The 17,341-nt window shown below is 35.0% G+C and overlaps 3 protein-coding genes across 3 annotated transcripts; all 3 read left to right on the top strand.

Moving 5' to 3' along the window:
* Positions 1-108: 108 nt before the first annotated feature.
* LOC126922529 (probable pre-mRNA-splicing factor ATP-dependent RNA helicase mog-4) lies at positions 109-5,576 on the top strand. The gene is made up of 11 exons (XM_050735195.1): positions 109-871; positions 1,137-1,305; positions 1,390-1,631; positions 1,705-1,907; positions 1,990-2,285; positions 2,554-2,858; positions 3,235-3,392; positions 3,482-3,755; positions 4,033-4,574; positions 4,933-5,109; positions 5,229-5,576. Exons 1-11 carry the CDS (start codon positions 709-711, stop codon positions 5,358-5,360), a joined length of 2,661 nt encoding a protein of 886 aa, XP_050591152.1. The 5' UTR covers positions 109-708; the 3' UTR covers positions 5,361-5,576.
* Positions 5,577-8,297: 2,721 nt separating this feature from the next.
* LOC126922780 (uncharacterized) lies at positions 8,298-13,722 on the top strand. Its single transcript, XM_050735641.1, has 8 exons — positions 8,298-8,774; positions 9,272-9,473; positions 9,557-9,712; positions 10,209-10,244; positions 11,868-12,400; positions 12,756-12,960; positions 13,049-13,204; positions 13,626-13,722. Exons 1-8 carry the CDS (start codon positions 8,461-8,463, stop codon positions 13,671-13,673), a joined length of 1,650 nt encoding a protein of 549 aa, XP_050591598.1. The 5' UTR covers positions 8,298-8,460; the 3' UTR covers positions 13,674-13,722.
* A 788-nt stretch (positions 13,723-14,510) lies between these two features.
* On the top strand, positions 14,511-17,289 carry LOC126922581 (odorant receptor 46a-like). Its single transcript, XM_050735325.1, has 5 exons — positions 14,511-14,888; positions 15,253-15,591; positions 15,833-16,034; positions 16,116-16,271; positions 16,782-17,289. The coding sequence occupies exons 1-5, from the start codon at positions 14,527-14,529 to the stop codon at positions 16,839-16,841; spliced, it is 1,119 nt and encodes a 372-aa protein (XP_050591282.1). The 5' UTR covers positions 14,511-14,526; the 3' UTR covers positions 16,842-17,289.
* Positions 17,290-17,341: the final 52 nt, after the last annotated feature.

Genomic DNA, 17,341 nt, shown 5'->3' with positions numbered 1-17,341 from the left:
TTTTTAATAAATTTTCAATGCATTCTCAATATTTTATATATCACTATATATTGTACAACGATCATAAATAAATATATTAGATAAATGCGTGTGATTATAAAGAAGAAAGAAAAGAAATTGGAGAAATGCATAACTAAGAGAATCAAAAGAACGATGAATGAAATAGCGCGCGTACTTTTTTATTGAATGAACTTACCCATGCTGTGTGTCACGTGACTTCGCACGCGTTGCTTGGCAACGCAATCCATTCGTACGATTCGTACAGTCGCATGGCGGCGAGTCAGTTTGTCAGTTATTTGAGTCACAAGAGATAGTTGGTCGTTTAAATTACGGTTGATAAGTTATTATCGTTCTTCTCTGTGATAATCGTACAAATTATGTTATTCTTTCATAGCTCAAAAACATGTGCAATTGAATGAACATTAAAAGGCATAGAGTCCTTTTCACGTAGAAATCGAAGAGGTTAAGGGAACCTAACCTGGAACATTTTGTTTTGCTCTCTATATTTGTATTTTAATATTTGTTATTTCAATAAAATGACAGATATTCTATGTTTCTTACGTTCGAAAAAATCAGTGATATTGAAGTAAGGAAAAGAAAATAATATTACGGTGGTTTATACAACTTTCTTGTCATTATTTGACACGGTCGTGTACCGTGTTGATTGATAAAAGGTAAATATAACCTGCTGGTGATACCAAATACACAATGAGTAAATACAGAAAAAAGGATTCCTCGAGTGAGGACAGTGATAGTGAGGAGGAAAGACGTAAGAAAGATATTAAAGAAAGAGATGAGTTTGCTAATCGCCTGAAAGCAAAGGATGAAAGTAAAATACGAAAGGTGGCTATGCCAGCTGGTTCAGGAGCAGGTAGACCATGATCCTTTATAATGTTATGCTTTAGAAACAATTAGAAACTTTATAAAAAGATTAAATAAATATATTTGGTACAATAAATACATTTGACAAGACTTATAAACAATTTATTATCATTATTATACTTAATCTGTACATATTGTGCCATAATTTAGTAATATATTGTAGTTAATTACATTTAAATATCAATGTGTATTAGTATTATTATTAATGACATTATTAAGCGTTAATAATGAATAATACTTTTTTGTAAAACCAGCTGAGGCTGCTAAGAGACTCAAAATTATGGAAACAGACATGCGAGAGAAACTGGTACCCAAACTGCGTGTTGAGTCTCGTAGGAAATACTTGGAGAAACGTAAAGAAGATAAGGTGGCTGAATTGGAAGCTGATATAATTGATGATGAATATCTGTTTGAGGAGGAAATGTAATTTCTTATTAATACAACACAATAATTACGTAAAGCAATTGCACAATTACACTCTATTAACATCTTTTTTTAAAATATCAGATTAACAGAACGGGAAAGGAAAGAGCGGGAGCATAAAAAGCAGTTGCTTCAGTTAGCCAAAGAACATGAGAAAGCCAGAGAACTTGAAAGGTTGCAACGTTACTATATGCCTTTGGAAAAGGGAAAAGTGGCACCAGAGTTAGAAGTTCCTGATAACGAACCGCCACAATCCGAGCAAAGCAAATGGGAATCTGATCAGATGTCTTCTGCTGTCTTTCGATTTGGCGCAAAAGACAGGAAAGGTACATGGTATTCAATATCGATACGTGTTAAAATGTTCGTATCTTATTTTTTACTAATTTTTATTAATTTCAGTACAACAGGACTACGATCTTCTGCTGGAAGATGAAGTGGAGTTCGTTCAAGCGTTACGTATGCCTGGCAGTGAGAAGAACAAGAAACGCGAGGATAGTCCTCCCCCGCAAGTAAAGGCGTTGCAAACTATACAGGAGACAAAAAGGAGTTTGCCGATCTATCCCTTTAGAAATGATCTCATTCAGGCTATCAAAGACCATCAGGTACTTTACAGAATTCGTTAAACCAAACTTAAATTATATAAGATAAGCATTGATTGTTATCATGCGATTTAATTCGATTTAGGTGCTGATAATCGAGGGAGAAACGGGTTCAGGGAAAACTACGCAAATTCCTCAATACCTATACGAAGCTGGATTCGCGGAGAATAATAAAATTATTGGCTGTACGCAGCCAAGAAGGGTAGCTGCCATGTCTGTTGCTGCGAGAGTTGCTCACGAAATGGCTGTTAAATTGGGAAATGAAGTGGGTTACGCGATTCGTTTCGAGGATTGCACCTCTCATCGTACTCGTATAAAATACATGACCGATGGTACCCTGCACCGTGAATTTCTCAGCGAACCAGATTTGGCTTCTTACAGGTATAAATGGCATCATACAATGAAAATGTATAAATATATACGATATACAGTACATATCATATTTTATAGAATGTAATAGTTAATTATATTTATATATTTCATTGTTCCCCATAATCGAAAATAATACAATTCGTATGAATAGGAACTTAATCGGAATCAACTCCATGGTGAATGTATCAAATTTAGATTTGCCAACACTGTTCAAACTGATTCTTAGTTACTAACAAACGTCTTCGTACTTGCTTTAGTAAAACAACATTATTTTCAGTGTTATGATTATCGACGAAGCACACGAGCGCACCTTGCACACGGATATCTTGTTTGGTTTAGTAAAGGATATAACAAGGTTTCGAACAGATCTAAAACTCCTAATTTCGTCCGCTACGTTAGACGCTACGAAATTTAGTGAATTCTTCGACGATGCACCGATATTTCGGATACCTGGTCGTCGGTTTCCCGTTGATATTTATTATACCAAAGCACCAGAAGCGGATTACATCGACGCCTGCGTAGTCTCCATTCTTCAAATACATGCCACTCAGCCACCTGGCGATGTACTGGTGTTCCTAACAGGTTTTTTCAATCAGATACTTCTACAAGCAAGTACAACAACTTTTGCTGAAATTTCAAAAGAATTGTTTCGCCTAAATTTAATCGACTCAATCCTATTACTATTAGTATTAGTATATTACTTTAATCTCACTCCTAATGACAAGAACAATAACTAGATTTAGCAAGAAATATTGTGTCTTTTCTTTGTGCTCGTTGGATCTATTTCTTCTCCTTGTGAAAAGGTTCGAGAGTATTCCTAGAATAAAATCGCTACCTGTTTCACGAAAATAACAAACTAGACCTCTGACTTTTTGAAATTTAAAATACTTAAAAAATCTAAGCACTTATATTTTTTGGTTTGGTCATTTGTTATCACTTTTTAATAAATTTCTACTAGGTCAAGACGAGATAGAAACATGTCAGGAAATGTTGCAAGAAAGAGTAAGGCGACTAGGTTCGAAATTAGGAGAACTGTTAATACTACCTGTATATGCTAATCTTCCAAGCGATATGCAAGCAAAAATATTTCAACCTACTCCGCTTGGAGCGAGAAAAGTATGAAAAATAAATTGTATATTTCTCCCTCGTTAAACGTATCACTTTTGCTATTTATCTTTTAACATTTCCAATTGTTGATTGTACAGGTAGTTCTTGCTACGAACATAGCAGAGACATCATTAACGATAGACAACATAGTGTACGTGATAGACCCGGGATTCGCGAAACAGAACAATTTTAATTCCCGAACAGGCATGGAAAGTTTAATGGTCGTGCCGATTAGCAAAGCTTCTGCGAATCAGAGAGCAGGCAGAGCTGGAAGAGTAGCTCCAGGAAAGTGCTTTCGACTGTACACAGCTTGGGCTTACCAACACGAACTCGAAGACAATACCGTACCTGAAATTCAGAGGATCAATCTAGGTATGAATAACTTTGTCACTAGACTAAAAATTTTTGCATTTTCATTTATGCAAAATTTAAAGATGTAAAAATGTGTAGAATGCATATAATATAGAAAATACAGTACTTTTTATAATTCTTAATAGATGAAAGGAATTTCTGTTTAAATTCCACTTCTTTAGTTATATCCATAAAAATATAAATTTCCATAAAAATTCACAGTCTAGTTATCATGAAATGTCATTTTGCCTACTTGTCCCGTGAATTCTCTATGTTTAATTAAATTATCAAACGACAGGAAATGCCGTGCTGACCCTGAAAGCTCTGGGAATAAACGATTTAGTCCATTTCGACTTCCTGGATCCTCCGCCGCATGAAACGTTGGTCTTAGCTTTAGAACAGCTATACGCGTTGGGAGCTTTGAATCATCGTGGAGAATTAACGAAACTGGGTCGAAGAATGGCTGAATTTCCGCTAGATCCTATGATGGCGAAGATGTTGCTGGCTAGCGAACAATATCGCTGCTCGGAGGAAGTAGCCACAATAGCTGCCATGTTATCTGTGAACGGAGCCATATTCTACAGGCCTAAGGACAAGATCATTCATGCAGACACGGCTCGAAAGAATTTCCATGTGCCTGGTGGCGATCATTTGACTTTATTGAACGTATACAATCAATGGCAACAAAGTGATTTTAGTACTCATTGGTGTTACGAGAATTTCATTCAACATCGATCAATGAAAAGGGCTAGAGATGTTAGGGAGCAATTAGTTGGGTTGATGCAGCGAGTCGAGATGGAACTTGTGTCGGGTATCACGGAAACGCTGAATATCAGGAAGGTGAGTGGGTTCAGATTAACATACCTTGCTAGTCTTGTTTCTGTTTGTTGTACAATAGAGAGCTCCATTTGTTTGAACTCCATTTATTGAAACAAAATCTTAGATAGGACTCAATTGAATAATCTATTTGCATTTTTGTCTGTCAGGCATTCTACAACATAGTATTAACTTAGTAACTCTGAGTTAGAAAGGTGTGTTAGAATTCCTTATGTAGCTGAAAAAAATTTTAAATATTGCCTGACTAATATTAGATCTACCAAACCAATCAGAATGATTGGTATCAGATCTTTTGTTTTTACAATTATTAAGTAGTAATATTAAATACAAAGTATTTTTGGTAATGTTATTATTATTTCAGGCTATCACAGCAGGATATTTCTATCACGTGGCAAGATTGTCAAAAGGGGGTCACTATAAAACTGCAAAACATAATCAAACGGTTTCCATTCACCCTAATAGCTCGTTGTTTCAAGAGCTACCGCGTTGGTTACTTTATCATGAGTTGGTTTTCACTACAAAGGAATTTATGAGACAAGTGAGTCATTAAAACTTAAATATGGAAACTTAAAAATTGCTCTGTTTATGATCATTTGTGAAATGAATATTGCTTCAAGCAGTTGAAAAAGAGGGATATAATTCTATGTGATTATGCAGGTGACAGAGATCGAAAGCAAGTGGCTTTTGGAGGTAGCACCTCATTATTACAAACCAAAAGAACTGGAAGATTCTACGAATAAAAAAATGCCGAAAGTTGCGGGACGATCGCACCCAGACGGAACCTACTAATGGTCCTAATAATTAAATAACCATGAATCTTTTCATTTGTATAAAAAAACTGTACAAACAGCTCCGACTTTTGAATGCAATTTTTTATAATATAGAAAGTAGCAAGCCTAGCCACAGTGTACTATACAAGCGTTTGTAACTAATAAATCGTATTATTTATGTTACTCTATATTGTAAATGCATTTTATTTTAATAAAAATTTACACTAAATATAAACCGTCTTTTCCATTTCAATACTCCACACCCCAAGGTAAATAAGTAGAAATTAGTGGACAATATCATAACATACAAATTGCAATTTGAGAATTGTTTCTAAAGGTAATTAAAGAAAATAGCAAGAATGCAGAAAGGAAGCTAAGTAAGGAAAAGAAAGTTAGCAAATTTAGCCATTTTCTTACACATCATATCCTCCTGATACACATCCCCAACTTTGGGACAAAAATCTTTGCCCGAAACCTCACTTACCTTTCTTATTCTACTTGTTTTAGGGATTCCTAGAATTGCAGAAATGTTGTACCTATGTTTTTAAACTTTTCACTTATTCACTACATACTTATCTTAGAGGATAAGATGTGAAATAATGGCACCAAATTATTATGTTTTACAGTTTATTTAAATTTATCTATAAATTCATTTATATTACAAAGCACAGAGCAAATATTATTTTTGTAATAGGAATGCTTTTGCATTCCTATTTTTATGGAGTATGAAGCATTCTTCGCGTGCAGGGTGTTCGGCTACAGGTATAAGAAAATTTGAGGATTGATTCGTAAAGCTAAAATAAGAATTTTCTGAAATAAGTTTTCTCAAAGTGTCCCCAGCTTTCTTCATTTGGTATTATTTTTATTATTCATTTGTCGTAAGTTAGAGCTTCCTCAAAATGAACGAATCGATTTCGTACAAACGATGTTGTGCTTGTGTACAATAAATGATAAAAGACTCGAGTTCTAAGATAAGCGGTTATCCGAAGAAATTCATAAAAATGTAACTTCGCAAATGGCACTGTAACACACGATAGACATTACGATAATGATACGGTGCGTGCATATCAAGGTAGGCGAATGTGGACAATATCTTTCTTGTGAAAAGAAAGCTTTCTATAGATACCATTCTCTAAAGATATAGCTAATCCTATAGTGGCCAGTGTTTTATGAAATTTCTCTGAGATCTCTATCCACGCGATTATACAGAATTTCTTTTTATTTAAAAATCGAAGAGTAAATAAATAGCCAATTGCGTTTTGGTTGGAATTTTTTTTTGGATTATTTGCATTTTTTTGGAAATAGTAACCAACAAATATAATTTCGGTTTAGAGAGACGTGTAGTTCGCCGTTGATTCTTAATCACACACTCGTATACAGCATCAAAGGATTCGCAATTGTTCCTTGTAACTTTCTTAATACGATTTTCTTTTCTCTAACATATAGTGTAGCATATAAAACAAGACTTACGGTTAACGATAGGATATTATTAGACATACACATTGGAATACACTTTGCAAAAATACGTACAGTATTCAAAATATATTAGCCATTATGATATCTAGTAAATGAAACAATCGTTTACCTGGTTTATCGTTTTCCATTTATTTAAACACACTCGTGAAAATATGAATTTGCATAAATATTAATCACACAATTAGTCAATGTTTCCAATCTCCGTGTTGTTCAAGGGTCTACTGTAATAATGACACGATTAATGAAGATTATTCTTAATAAAAATAATAATCGACTTATCTTTCTTTCTCAAACTCCTGTAGAGATTCCTTCCGGATGGAAAATGAGTGTTCTGCAGCCAGCTTTTAATATATTAATCGTCTGTGGATGCTGGATACCACCGTCTTGTCGAACATTCTACGGAAAGTTGTTGTACGCCGCATACACTGCGTTCGTGATTTTTCTATTGTGCAGTTTCTGCATCTCGCAATTTCTGAACGTGATACTGAACGTAAGAACGGCGAACGAGTTAAGCGACAGCTTCTACATGTTCATCGCGTCCATTCTTTCCTGTTGCAAGATCTTTACGCTTCTGGTCAACCATAAAGCGATTAGAATCCTCAGCAGGAAGCTCGACGAGGAACCTTGTAAACCAGTAGACGAGCAGGAGATTACGATCCGAAGAAGATTCGACAAAAGCATCGGGTATATGATTATTTTCATTGTTATATAGTTTCTTCAATTATTATTTTCAATTATTTAACACTAGCCTTATTATTTAACTCAAATGACCGGTTTCAAAATTTCATTTCAAATTCATTGTTTGTTAATATAAGAATTTATCTCAGTGTGTCTTATCCTTCCTCGAGGAGATTCTTCCTCGAAGAAGAAATTTCTTGGCTGTCTGTACGATCTACGCTCGCTCGCTAACAAGCAATTCAGAAATGGACATAGCGGCAAACTTCGTATTTTATGATATTTTCTAATACGAATATTGTATGCGGTATTTTTCGGACGCCGAAATTATCGATATTATGTAATTCGCATTACCTTTGTTCGAAAACAATGAGGAGATTGCTAATTTAAAAAGAAAGAAAAGATTCTTCTAGATGAATATTTCCATCTGCAAAAATTGAAGCATGTATAAACAATATACTACAAATTACGTATCGTGAAAATTTCGAAGAAATCGTAAGAAAGTCGATCTACACTGTAAATACCTTAAAAAGAACCAGGAATCTCATTAATAGGCTATTTGAAGATAATGTGGATTGTTAAAAGCTAAAATAAATTGTTCTAACATGTATGTACATTGTTTATGTACATTCTTTCTCGCTAAAAAAAAAAAATCATATTTCATTGCTTTTCATTTAATCACGCGATAGCTGTATCTTCCATCATTCCGATTTTTCAATTACAGAAATCGAAGATAACTGAATTTGACAAAATATAGCTTCTCAAAGAGAATTACAAAATCCTTCAGCAGGCTATTTAAAAGTAATCTAAATCATTTTTCATTTTTTATTATTTTTTTTTCTTTATCAGAACAAGCGCGCAAGTGGCTTTCAATCGCTCTCGATTTTCAATCAGGTATCAGCATAGGTAAATCGATTGACAAACCTTTGTAGACGCTTTACAGGTCGATCACGATCTACTACACGATTATGGTGATGCTTACGGTTGCCTGTATGATATTATTTTCGTTCCTCACTGACTTCGGCGACCGGAAGCTCGCGTACAAAGCCTGGCTGCCGTTCAACTATTCTGTGTGCAATTGCTATTACATCGCGTACGCTCATCAGATCATCGCACTGATTGGCACGGCGCTTCTAAACGTGGCCTGTGATATGCTGGTTTGTGGGTTGCTCGTTCACGTCTGCGGCCAGCAGGAAATCCTGAAGCATAGAGTAAAGGAACTGAAGAAAGAATCGAGACCTGACATTGGAAAAATCGTGCGTTTTCACGATTATTTATACGGGTCAGTGTTATTCATTCGAATAAATAAATAGAATTATTTCAGTATTCAGTAACCAACATAATACATAGTAACATAAAATATTATAAACACGAATTGCTTTCTCCATGTAACTTGAGAGTATACGTACAAAGTTAAATATACATTGCCATTTAATACATACAAGCTGACTTTGGCTTTTTACGGAGAAAAGATAAAAGATAAGAAAAGATATACTTTCATATCGAGCATTAAAACCGTAATTTAATTTTAATGAAAATCCTATTAATTGTTCTACCTTCTACATTAAGAGTGTGAATATACGATATTTAGTTAAGTATATATTTATGCATCCACTATCGAAAAAATCTTATTATAAAATTTATGCGCGGTATATATTAAAATTGTTTAAATCACAAGACATTTTTCTCGTATTTAACCAACATCGTACAAGCGTATTTTTATTTCTTCGTGGAATCCTCTTCAAACAAATCTTACATTCGCGTTATGTTTAAGCGCAGATACGTTTCGATGATACAGCAGAAGTTTCAAGAAATAATAGGTGTTCAACTCCTATCGAGCACCTTCGTGGTGTGTTTTATCCTGTACGAACTGTCGAACGCGCCAGTGAACTCCAAATATTTGCAATTCGTCTTATACCTGACCTGCATGATGACACAGGTCTTCTTCTACTGTTGGTATGGGAATCAGCTCAAATTAAAGGTAAGTTTCATCGAACCGAGTTATCTGATAAAATTAAAGGTGCTCGACTATGGATTATAATTCGACGATATGCGAAACAATAGAGTGTCGAGGTTGCGAATGCAATCTTTGAGGCGGATTGGATATCGTTTGATAATAGCAGCAAGAAGAGTCTGATAAACGTAATGAGAAGAGCCACGAAACCGATCGAATTGACCTGTGCCTACGTATTTACGATGGACTTGAAAACTTTCGTGGACGTTAGTACATAGAATTAAATATATATAGTCATGAAAGTATTTGGATATCTACTATAGGAACCTGTTATGAACATGTTACGTATGTTACAAAAAACATTTTGAAATTGAAGAGACGAGTCGTGACTAGTCGTGATCATTAAATTGCGGATTTTTATACATTTATGCGTATAAGTGCACAGAATGCACATAATTTGTGAATGCAAAATGTTCAAAGTATAATACTCTTCACATATAATATACATCTGGCAAGAAAAATAGTGTTCTTATTTGACTATGTTTCTAAAAATATGAATTTACATAAATGTTCACAGAGTTTCGAAGAAAAATTCCATAAACTTTTCTATATGCATATGTATACATACATAGCACGTATAATATGTTTATAAAATTTCTATACTAATTGTAAATGTCCAAATACTTTTGTTAATCGGTATAGACATGTGTCTCCCAAAGCAAGGATTCCACTGATTTATTAATACGTTTACGTTTCTTACAGATACTAAAAATGTCGTACTCGACGTACAATTTGCTCCAAAGGACGAAAGAATCTTAAAACACGAAGATTTTCGTAAAAATTAAAACTGATCGTCACAAACGCGTCGGTTTTCGAATTCGAAGTTTTTCGAATGTCGAAATTAAAAATTTGGAACCTCTGCGGTCGAACAACATTCCACGCCTTTCCGCGGGGGACGATCGATGCTAATTTTTACGTGCTACCTTCAAGAAACGCTAATACAATGAAATCTGTCCAACGATATGTAAATCATGCAATTGCCACGCTAAAGATACTAAAATTCAGCTTACCTTTATACGAAGCCTGCTTCATATTCTCTCGTTCTCTTTTCCTTCCAAAATGAAATTCCTGTCGATACTCGTGAACGTTTTTTTTCGAAATAAAAGAAATGTCTATCTTCTATTCCATTCTATGTCCATGGCATCTGTTCAATTTCTCTGCTTGCCAGTCGCTTAAACTTGTTGTTTTATGCATAAGACGATATAAATTGAAAAGACTGGAAAATAAATAGTTGCGAGGAATTTTAAATTCCTTCTGGACGTTTTCCATGCATCTTCCTGGAATTACAATAATAATATAGTTCATGCACCGGAAAGGGGGAAGTTGTATGAACGATAATCTTCGTGCGATACGTATCGATATTCCGTGTCTACTATACATTGTCGCACGCTATTAAATATATTATACGACGACGCATTTCGTCGACATTCGTCCCTTTCCTCTGTTATATTTCCACTTTGTCAGCATACCGTACCAAATAATATCAAGGGTCTTCGGCTATTGTAAGGATAAGTTCTTTCAAGCAAGTGTTAAAAAGAAAAACCCGTATCGATCGAATACTTTGTTATTATTTTCAGAAGCTAGACTCTACATCTATTAAAACGTCTATTAAAATTGACTATTATTTCCAAATAATCGTTATTTTCACAGGAAAACACTTTACTTTTCAAGAAATCGTCGGACGATGATTAGAAACGTCAAAGGCGAGGAAGAGAAATATATTAGCGCAGAAATTTAAAGATACGGGAATATCTATAGGAACGAGCAATTTTCAAAAATTTTCAAAACTGAGCGATGCATCTGTTACGATTGACGTATCGTTTTTTGACAATATGCGCCTGTTGGCGACCGCCGTTGCTATCGCCATTAAAAAATGTCGCATACACCGTCTACCGTTATTACGTGATACTGTTGGTGTACGGTGGCTCAATTTGTCAATTCATCGATCTGATATTCATCGTGGAGACCTTAGACGAGTTCTGCGACAATATTTATCTAACTCTGACATTTTTCATTTCGTGTCTCAAGATGTACAGTATATTGTCCAATCGTAAGAATATCATCGTCATAACGGATATGCTAGAGAGCACACCTTTTCAACCAGAGACGAAGGAGGAGATCGAGATTCGAGAAAAGTGTGAAAAACAAGCCAGGTAAATATTTTACATAATATAATTTTGGTATCGAGAGCGAAAGTGTACCAAACATTTCTTTCTTTCTTTTTTCTTTTCTGCGAATGTGACTTTACAGTTTTCGTAGATTCCAATGAACGTTATTAAATCATACAAAAAACGAAGGGATTAATTTTTTCAAATCAAAGAATACGTTACATTATAATGAATACGAATACGTGTATTTTAGACAGAGAATTATCGATTTTGTTGCGTATCGAACTTAGTCCGCTTAGCTCTCGACGACCCAATTATTTTCAATAAGTTTACTCTTAGCTCGTACGATATAATTTTCTATATCATTCTCGTATATATAATTATCAATAAGGATAGATATATTCCACATGACATTACCTATCGCCTTACGAATCGCCACAGATCGAACGCGTTTTATTACGCACTTCTAGTTGAATCGTCAGTGGTGGTAATGTCGGTGTTAACATTGCTCGGTGCATTGTACAAAGGCGAACATCACAAGCTAGCGTTTCAAATGTGGTTACCTTGGAACCATACTTCGACGGCCACCTATAGCTTCATCTACAGTCAACAAATTTTAATTCACGCCTTCAATGGTCTGCTGCACGTTGCCTGCGATAGCCTCATATGGACGTTGTTGATGTTCATCTGCAATCAGATCGAAATCTTCGGATATCGTTTGAGAAAGATCGAACAAGGCACGAATGATTGCAAACTGTGCATTCGTTATCATAATCTCATCTATCGGTACGGTATACCCCGTGTTTCAGCGTTTCATTTTCTTCTACTCCCTTAACTGAAGATAGAGTATCGCAATTTACAACGTACAATTCATAGAAGACGATCTCTTTAAGTTTCGCGATACAATTATTACAGCTTATTATCATTCTACGTATAATCAACTTTCGTACGTTAAAAATCTCCATTTGTAGAATTTACGTCATTTATCATTTCAACTTTTGTATTCAATATTTAGCGAGTGAGCTAAAAACTCGTTGCACAGTTAAGGGATTACCGATATCGAGGAATGATATTCATATCCGATAATATGTAAAACAATATCGTATATTTGGTAATTGGTTCGTCGACGAAACAATTGCAGATTCGCCACCATGATAAACGAAGAGTTTAAACTGATGATTTTCGTTCAGTTCGCAGTGAGCACGCTGACGATATGCATGAATCTTTACATCTTAACGGGAACGAATGTCTCGCTCGAGATGATTGTCAAAATAATTATGTTCAGCAGCTGTATGTTAACACAGATATATATTTTATGTTGGTACGGGAATGAAGTTGAGCTGAAGGTATTTCCCTTAACGATAACACAATTGTCGTTTGGTTTAATCTTCCTTTGTTAAATCTTTCCAGTAACGTTGTCTGTTCTTCGTTTAGAGCCTCGAAATCTCCAATATGATTTTTGAAATCGACTGGCTAGCGCTCAAGGAAACCACTAAACGGGACTTGTTAATGATCATGATGCGCGCGAGATCGCCCATACAAATGACTAGCGTTTACGTGGTGACGATGAATCTCAAGTCGTTCGTGATCGTTAGTATTGGAAAGAATCGACTTTGTTTTTGACTGACTGACGCTTCCTTATTATCTAATAATCGCTAAAAAATCAGATAAGTCTATCGTACAGTTTTCCAAACTAAACTAAACGAAACTAAAAACTTTTCCATCTTATTGGATATTTTTTCCAGATGAAGTCTCATAGAGAAGTAAAAATGAATTAAATGCGAAAGTTTCAATTCTCCCTGTGAAATAAGAATCCGCAAGGACCAATATACGTAATACGTTCCTTTCGCAATAAAAGTAGACATTGATATTACCAATAATATAATTCAAATTTCCAATAATTGGAAAAATAAGAAATTCGATAGCAGACGTTCCGACTGGCTTGGTAGTCTTATTATTATAATGTATAATCTGTGTTTCATACCATCATACGAAATTCTCTTTGTCGCAGTTGTTGAAAACTTCTTATTCGGCGTACAATTTGCTGCAAGGTATGTAGCAGAAGTTAGCGAGCCAAGCAGCAGCTTCTCGCGAGACGAACAAAGGCACGACCCTTTCATGGACACGCGCAATGGAGGAATGTAGAGTATGTGAAAGGAATAAACGAAACAATAAATAATATACAGAAGCGTTACGTTACGTTTATAACGGAACTCATTCCTCTTTTACCATTAATTTCTCTTCTCCTCTCTCGAAGAAGCCTGGACACCTTTTAAATATTTATCTATGGAAAACGACCGTAGCGTTCCATTCTACACGCTGATCATTTATATTTCAAGCAAACCGCCGTCAATATCGCCATCGACATTAACAACGTGCACCGTGAATTCACGTTGAAAAAAGAAAGGGGAAACAGCAAGACATAGAATTATCGGTATCTTGTTTTGTAACTGTTGCAAAAGTAATTGCGCGACTGCGTACTTTGTAACGGAAGATATTTGTTTCCAAGGTAAAATCTAAAGGTACAGTTCTGACAATTAACTGGTTCATTTGACCGAACTCGATCTAGTATTTAGGTACTCTGTCATTGGTAATATCTTTCGGCAAAGAATTAACAGATCGGAATATACTTTGTGCATATTTATATAAATTCATATTGTTATGAAAACGACTGAAGGAATGAAACCTATAGGGATTTGTTTCGCATATTTTTGCATACTATGCGTATTGCGTGCATTTTTTCATATTTAAATTTCCCACAAATGTGTAAAAACTTGCAGTCTATTGATTATTAATTCGCTTCTACGAACGCGTAAAATATTGCTTTCAATTATTATTTTTTATTATTAGAATTATTTTACGTTCGCAAACACATCGAGGATTATAAGAAACAAAGCTCGGAAAAATTCGAAATGCACACTTTACGTTGGACATTCGCGCTTTTTACTCTGACCGGTATTATACGACCGTCCACGTGGAAATATTTATGGAAAAGAGTTTTGTACGATGTTTACACGATCGTCGTGCTGCTGTTGCTCTTCAGTTTCGAAACTTCCCTAATTCTGGATCTTGTCATCAACGTGGATAATCAAGATGATTTTAGTGAAAATTTGTACGTAACGCTGGTGCTGTTCTCCAGCTGTTGCAAGGCTCTCGTGCTACTAATTTATCGAGGAAATATTGAAATTTTAATGGGCGTTCTGCTAGAGAAACCTTTCGCACCTATGAACGACGAAGAGATTGAAATTCGAACGAAATTCGAGGAACGAATCGAGTAAGTTGGTATTGTGGTTACAGTACGATAAAGATTAAAATAGCCTCGATTAATGAAAGATTTGAGAATGATCCCTTGTCGGAAAAATCGAGAAACTAGAATAAAAATTGAGAGAAATTGTTGCATTTTTATTTAAAAATTTTTGTTTTCGTTTAATATCGATATTTATCAAACAGTTTAAAGGCGTTTGCTTTTATTTAATATTTATAAAACAGCTCAAGCGTAAATGTTCCTTTATTCAAGAGAAAACAAATTTAAAAACAAACAAATTCGAATAGCATGCCATGATTAAAACGGCAGATAATCGAGGTTTCGCTGTATTTGTAAAACGACAATGGTAGAATTAATTGTATTACATTTATAGATGGAACTCCAAAGCTTACTCGTTTGTACTGCACTTCTTCGTGGCCTGGCTATGGATAGCCGCACTTCTTACAGACTTCAGACACGGAAGACTGAAATTTCGAGCCTGGATACCTTACGACTACAATTCACCGCTTCTCTTTCTTTTTAGCTTTATTCATCAGATCCTGGCCACGATATTCAGCACGAATTTGAACATCGTTTGCGATTGTTTGTTCAGCGGTATACTGATTCACATTTATTGCCAATTCGAGATCCTTGAACACCGTATGAAGAACATTACGACGGACAAAAATTACTCGGCGAAATTCTGTGCACATCATCATCACCGCATATACAAGTTTGTTTGAATATTATTTTACTATGGAAGCAAATATAAGCAAATTTCTCAATGTTCGTTCATTAGAACCGTTTTCTTCTTACCTAGATATTAAGCAATTAATTTTCAAAATCCCCTGGGAAGCAAAATCTTTCAATAGATTGCTTCGTATAAAAATATTTCATGTATTTCTACGTGTATTTTTCATAAATGAGCAGACTTTCGTAATACATGGTTATGTATCCGGGGAAACAAATTACAGATTCGCATCGATGGTGAATGATAACTTCAAAATGATCATGTCGATGCAATTTTTGATAAGCACCGGAGCCGTGTGTTTCAATCTTTATCGATTGTCGGTGATGGAATTTGGCCCGAAATTTATGGAAACAGCGACCTACACGTTGTGTCTGCTCATGCAGGTATTCTACTACTGCTGGTACGGCAACGAAGTCAAGCTGAAGGTACGTTTTACTTGTGATCTAATGGTCTTGCCAGAGGCCGAATTGCGAGATTTTACAATTTCAAATATTTCCGTTCTATAGAGCCTGGAAATTCCTAACGCGGTGTTGGAAAGTAATCTACCATTTTTAGACGACAGCTCGAAGAAGATTCTTTTACTGATCATGAGACGCGCGTTAGAACCTATCGAGTTCACTAGTTGCCATGTCATCTCCATGAACCTCGAATCTTTCGCCATAGTCAGTATCAAAGAAACAAGTGACATTTTAACCCTTTGACAGTGTAATAAAACGACGAAGAACTCAGAAAATGATTAGTTTCGAAAATAATTATATTCTGGTATATGTTTGCTATATATTAGAAAATAAGGATGATTCCAATCGAAAGAAATGATTGGAAGGTGATTTTATTATATTTTTCAATTCTTGCCACACCGTCCAATAATCTTTGAAATGAATGGACATTTTCACGTCTATTATTATTCCGCTTTAGCGCGTACGTGTCTTCGCTTACGTGTAAGTTGCAAAGTTATTGTACTATCTCGTGACGTAAATGCAAGTCAAATTCGCAAGACAAGCAAAGATAAAGAATTCTAGTACTATATTTGACTTGCCTGGATTTTCCTTGGACTGTAATACTGTCAAGGGGTTGACGCGATTCTGTTGCCATTAGAAAGAAATATTTTCACAGAAATAGTTTCGCTATTACCTTAGTAATCGTCTCTCTATCGAATGTTTTGTTTGTGACAGCTGCTGAAGACTTCCTACTCAGCGTACAATTTGCTTCAACAAAGCAAACTAAACGACTAAGAACCATCGTATTTTAATCCGAGTGTAATAAGAAACATGGACTATTCACATGCAAACTAATACAAATGTTCTTTTTTTTACGACACACATCAATAAATCAATATGTTATTTCCCGTTCTGCTGTTTCTTTTGCTCGAAATAAAAATAAAAACCATTCTTTGGCTAATTAGCGCTCTGATGAAACTAGAAATGTCAACATTAGTTGAACAAGCGTCGTACTTTCTAATCAGTAAAGGTAGATATAAAAATAGTATATAATAGTACACATACAATAGATGACATATTTCACTGCATATTTCATGACATATATCAAACGTCTAACAATGAGTTCAATTAGTTATTTGCAAGAGCCATTGGCACGAAAATTTGTCATAAATAACGGAGAAAGAAAATAGCTTAGCTTGACATTAATATTCCAATGACTCTAATAATCCTACATTAATTTATCTTCCCTATCCCATAAGCAACCATAATAAAAAGTTGTCTTCCTTGTTCAACTT

Source organism: Bombus affinis, chromosome 12 (assembly GCF_024516045.1).
Source record: "Bombus affinis isolate iyBomAffi1 chromosome 12, iyBomAffi1.2, whole genome shotgun sequence".
NCBI lineage: Eukaryota > Metazoa > Arthropoda > Insecta > Hymenoptera > Apidae > Bombus > Bombus affinis.
The sequence above is the reverse complement of the archived record's forward strand: the minus strand, read 5'-3'. Positions and strand labels throughout refer to the sequence as shown.

What these genes read in the sequence shown, in the direction of transcription:
- LOC126922581 (XM_050735325.1), top strand. Translation starts at nt 14,527, where the DNA reads ATGCACACTTTACGTTGGACATTCGCGCTTTTTACTCTGACCGGTATT. An exon ending in AAATTCGAGGAACGAATCGA is followed by an intron (nt 14,889 to 15,252) that starts GTAAGTTGGTAT and finishes TTACATTTATAG; the next exon opens with ATGGAACTCCAAAGCTTACT. An exon ending in GCAACGAAGTCAAGCTGAAG is followed by an intron (nt 16,035 to 16,115) that starts GTACGTTTTACT and finishes TCCGTTCTATAG; the next exon opens with AGCCTGGAAATTCCTAACGC.
- LOC126922780 (XM_050735641.1), top strand. Translation starts at nt 8,461, where the DNA reads ATGGTGATGCTTACGGTTGCCTGTATGATATTATTTTCGTTCCTCACT. An exon ending in ACTTGAAAACTTTCGTGGAC is followed by an intron (nt 9,713 to 10,208) that starts GTTAGTACATAG and finishes CGTTTCTTACAG; the next exon opens with ATACTAAAAATGTCGTACTC. An exon ending in GGAATGAAGTTGAGCTGAAG is followed by an intron (nt 12,961 to 13,048) that starts GTATTTCCCTTA and finishes TTCTTCGTTTAG; the next exon opens with AGCCTCGAAATCTCCAATAT.
- LOC126922529 (XM_050735195.1), top strand. Translation starts at nt 709, where the DNA reads ATGAGTAAATACAGAAAAAAGGATTCCTCGAGTGAGGACAGTGATAGT. An exon ending in TATCTGTTTGAGGAGGAAAT is followed by an intron (nt 1,306 to 1,389) that starts GTAATTTCTTAT and finishes TTAAAATATCAG; the next exon opens with ATTAACAGAACGGGAAAGGA. An exon ending in CAAAGGAATTTATGAGACAA is followed by an intron (nt 5,110 to 5,228) that starts GTGAGTCATTAA and finishes GTGATTATGCAG; the next exon opens with GTGACAGAGATCGAAAGCAA.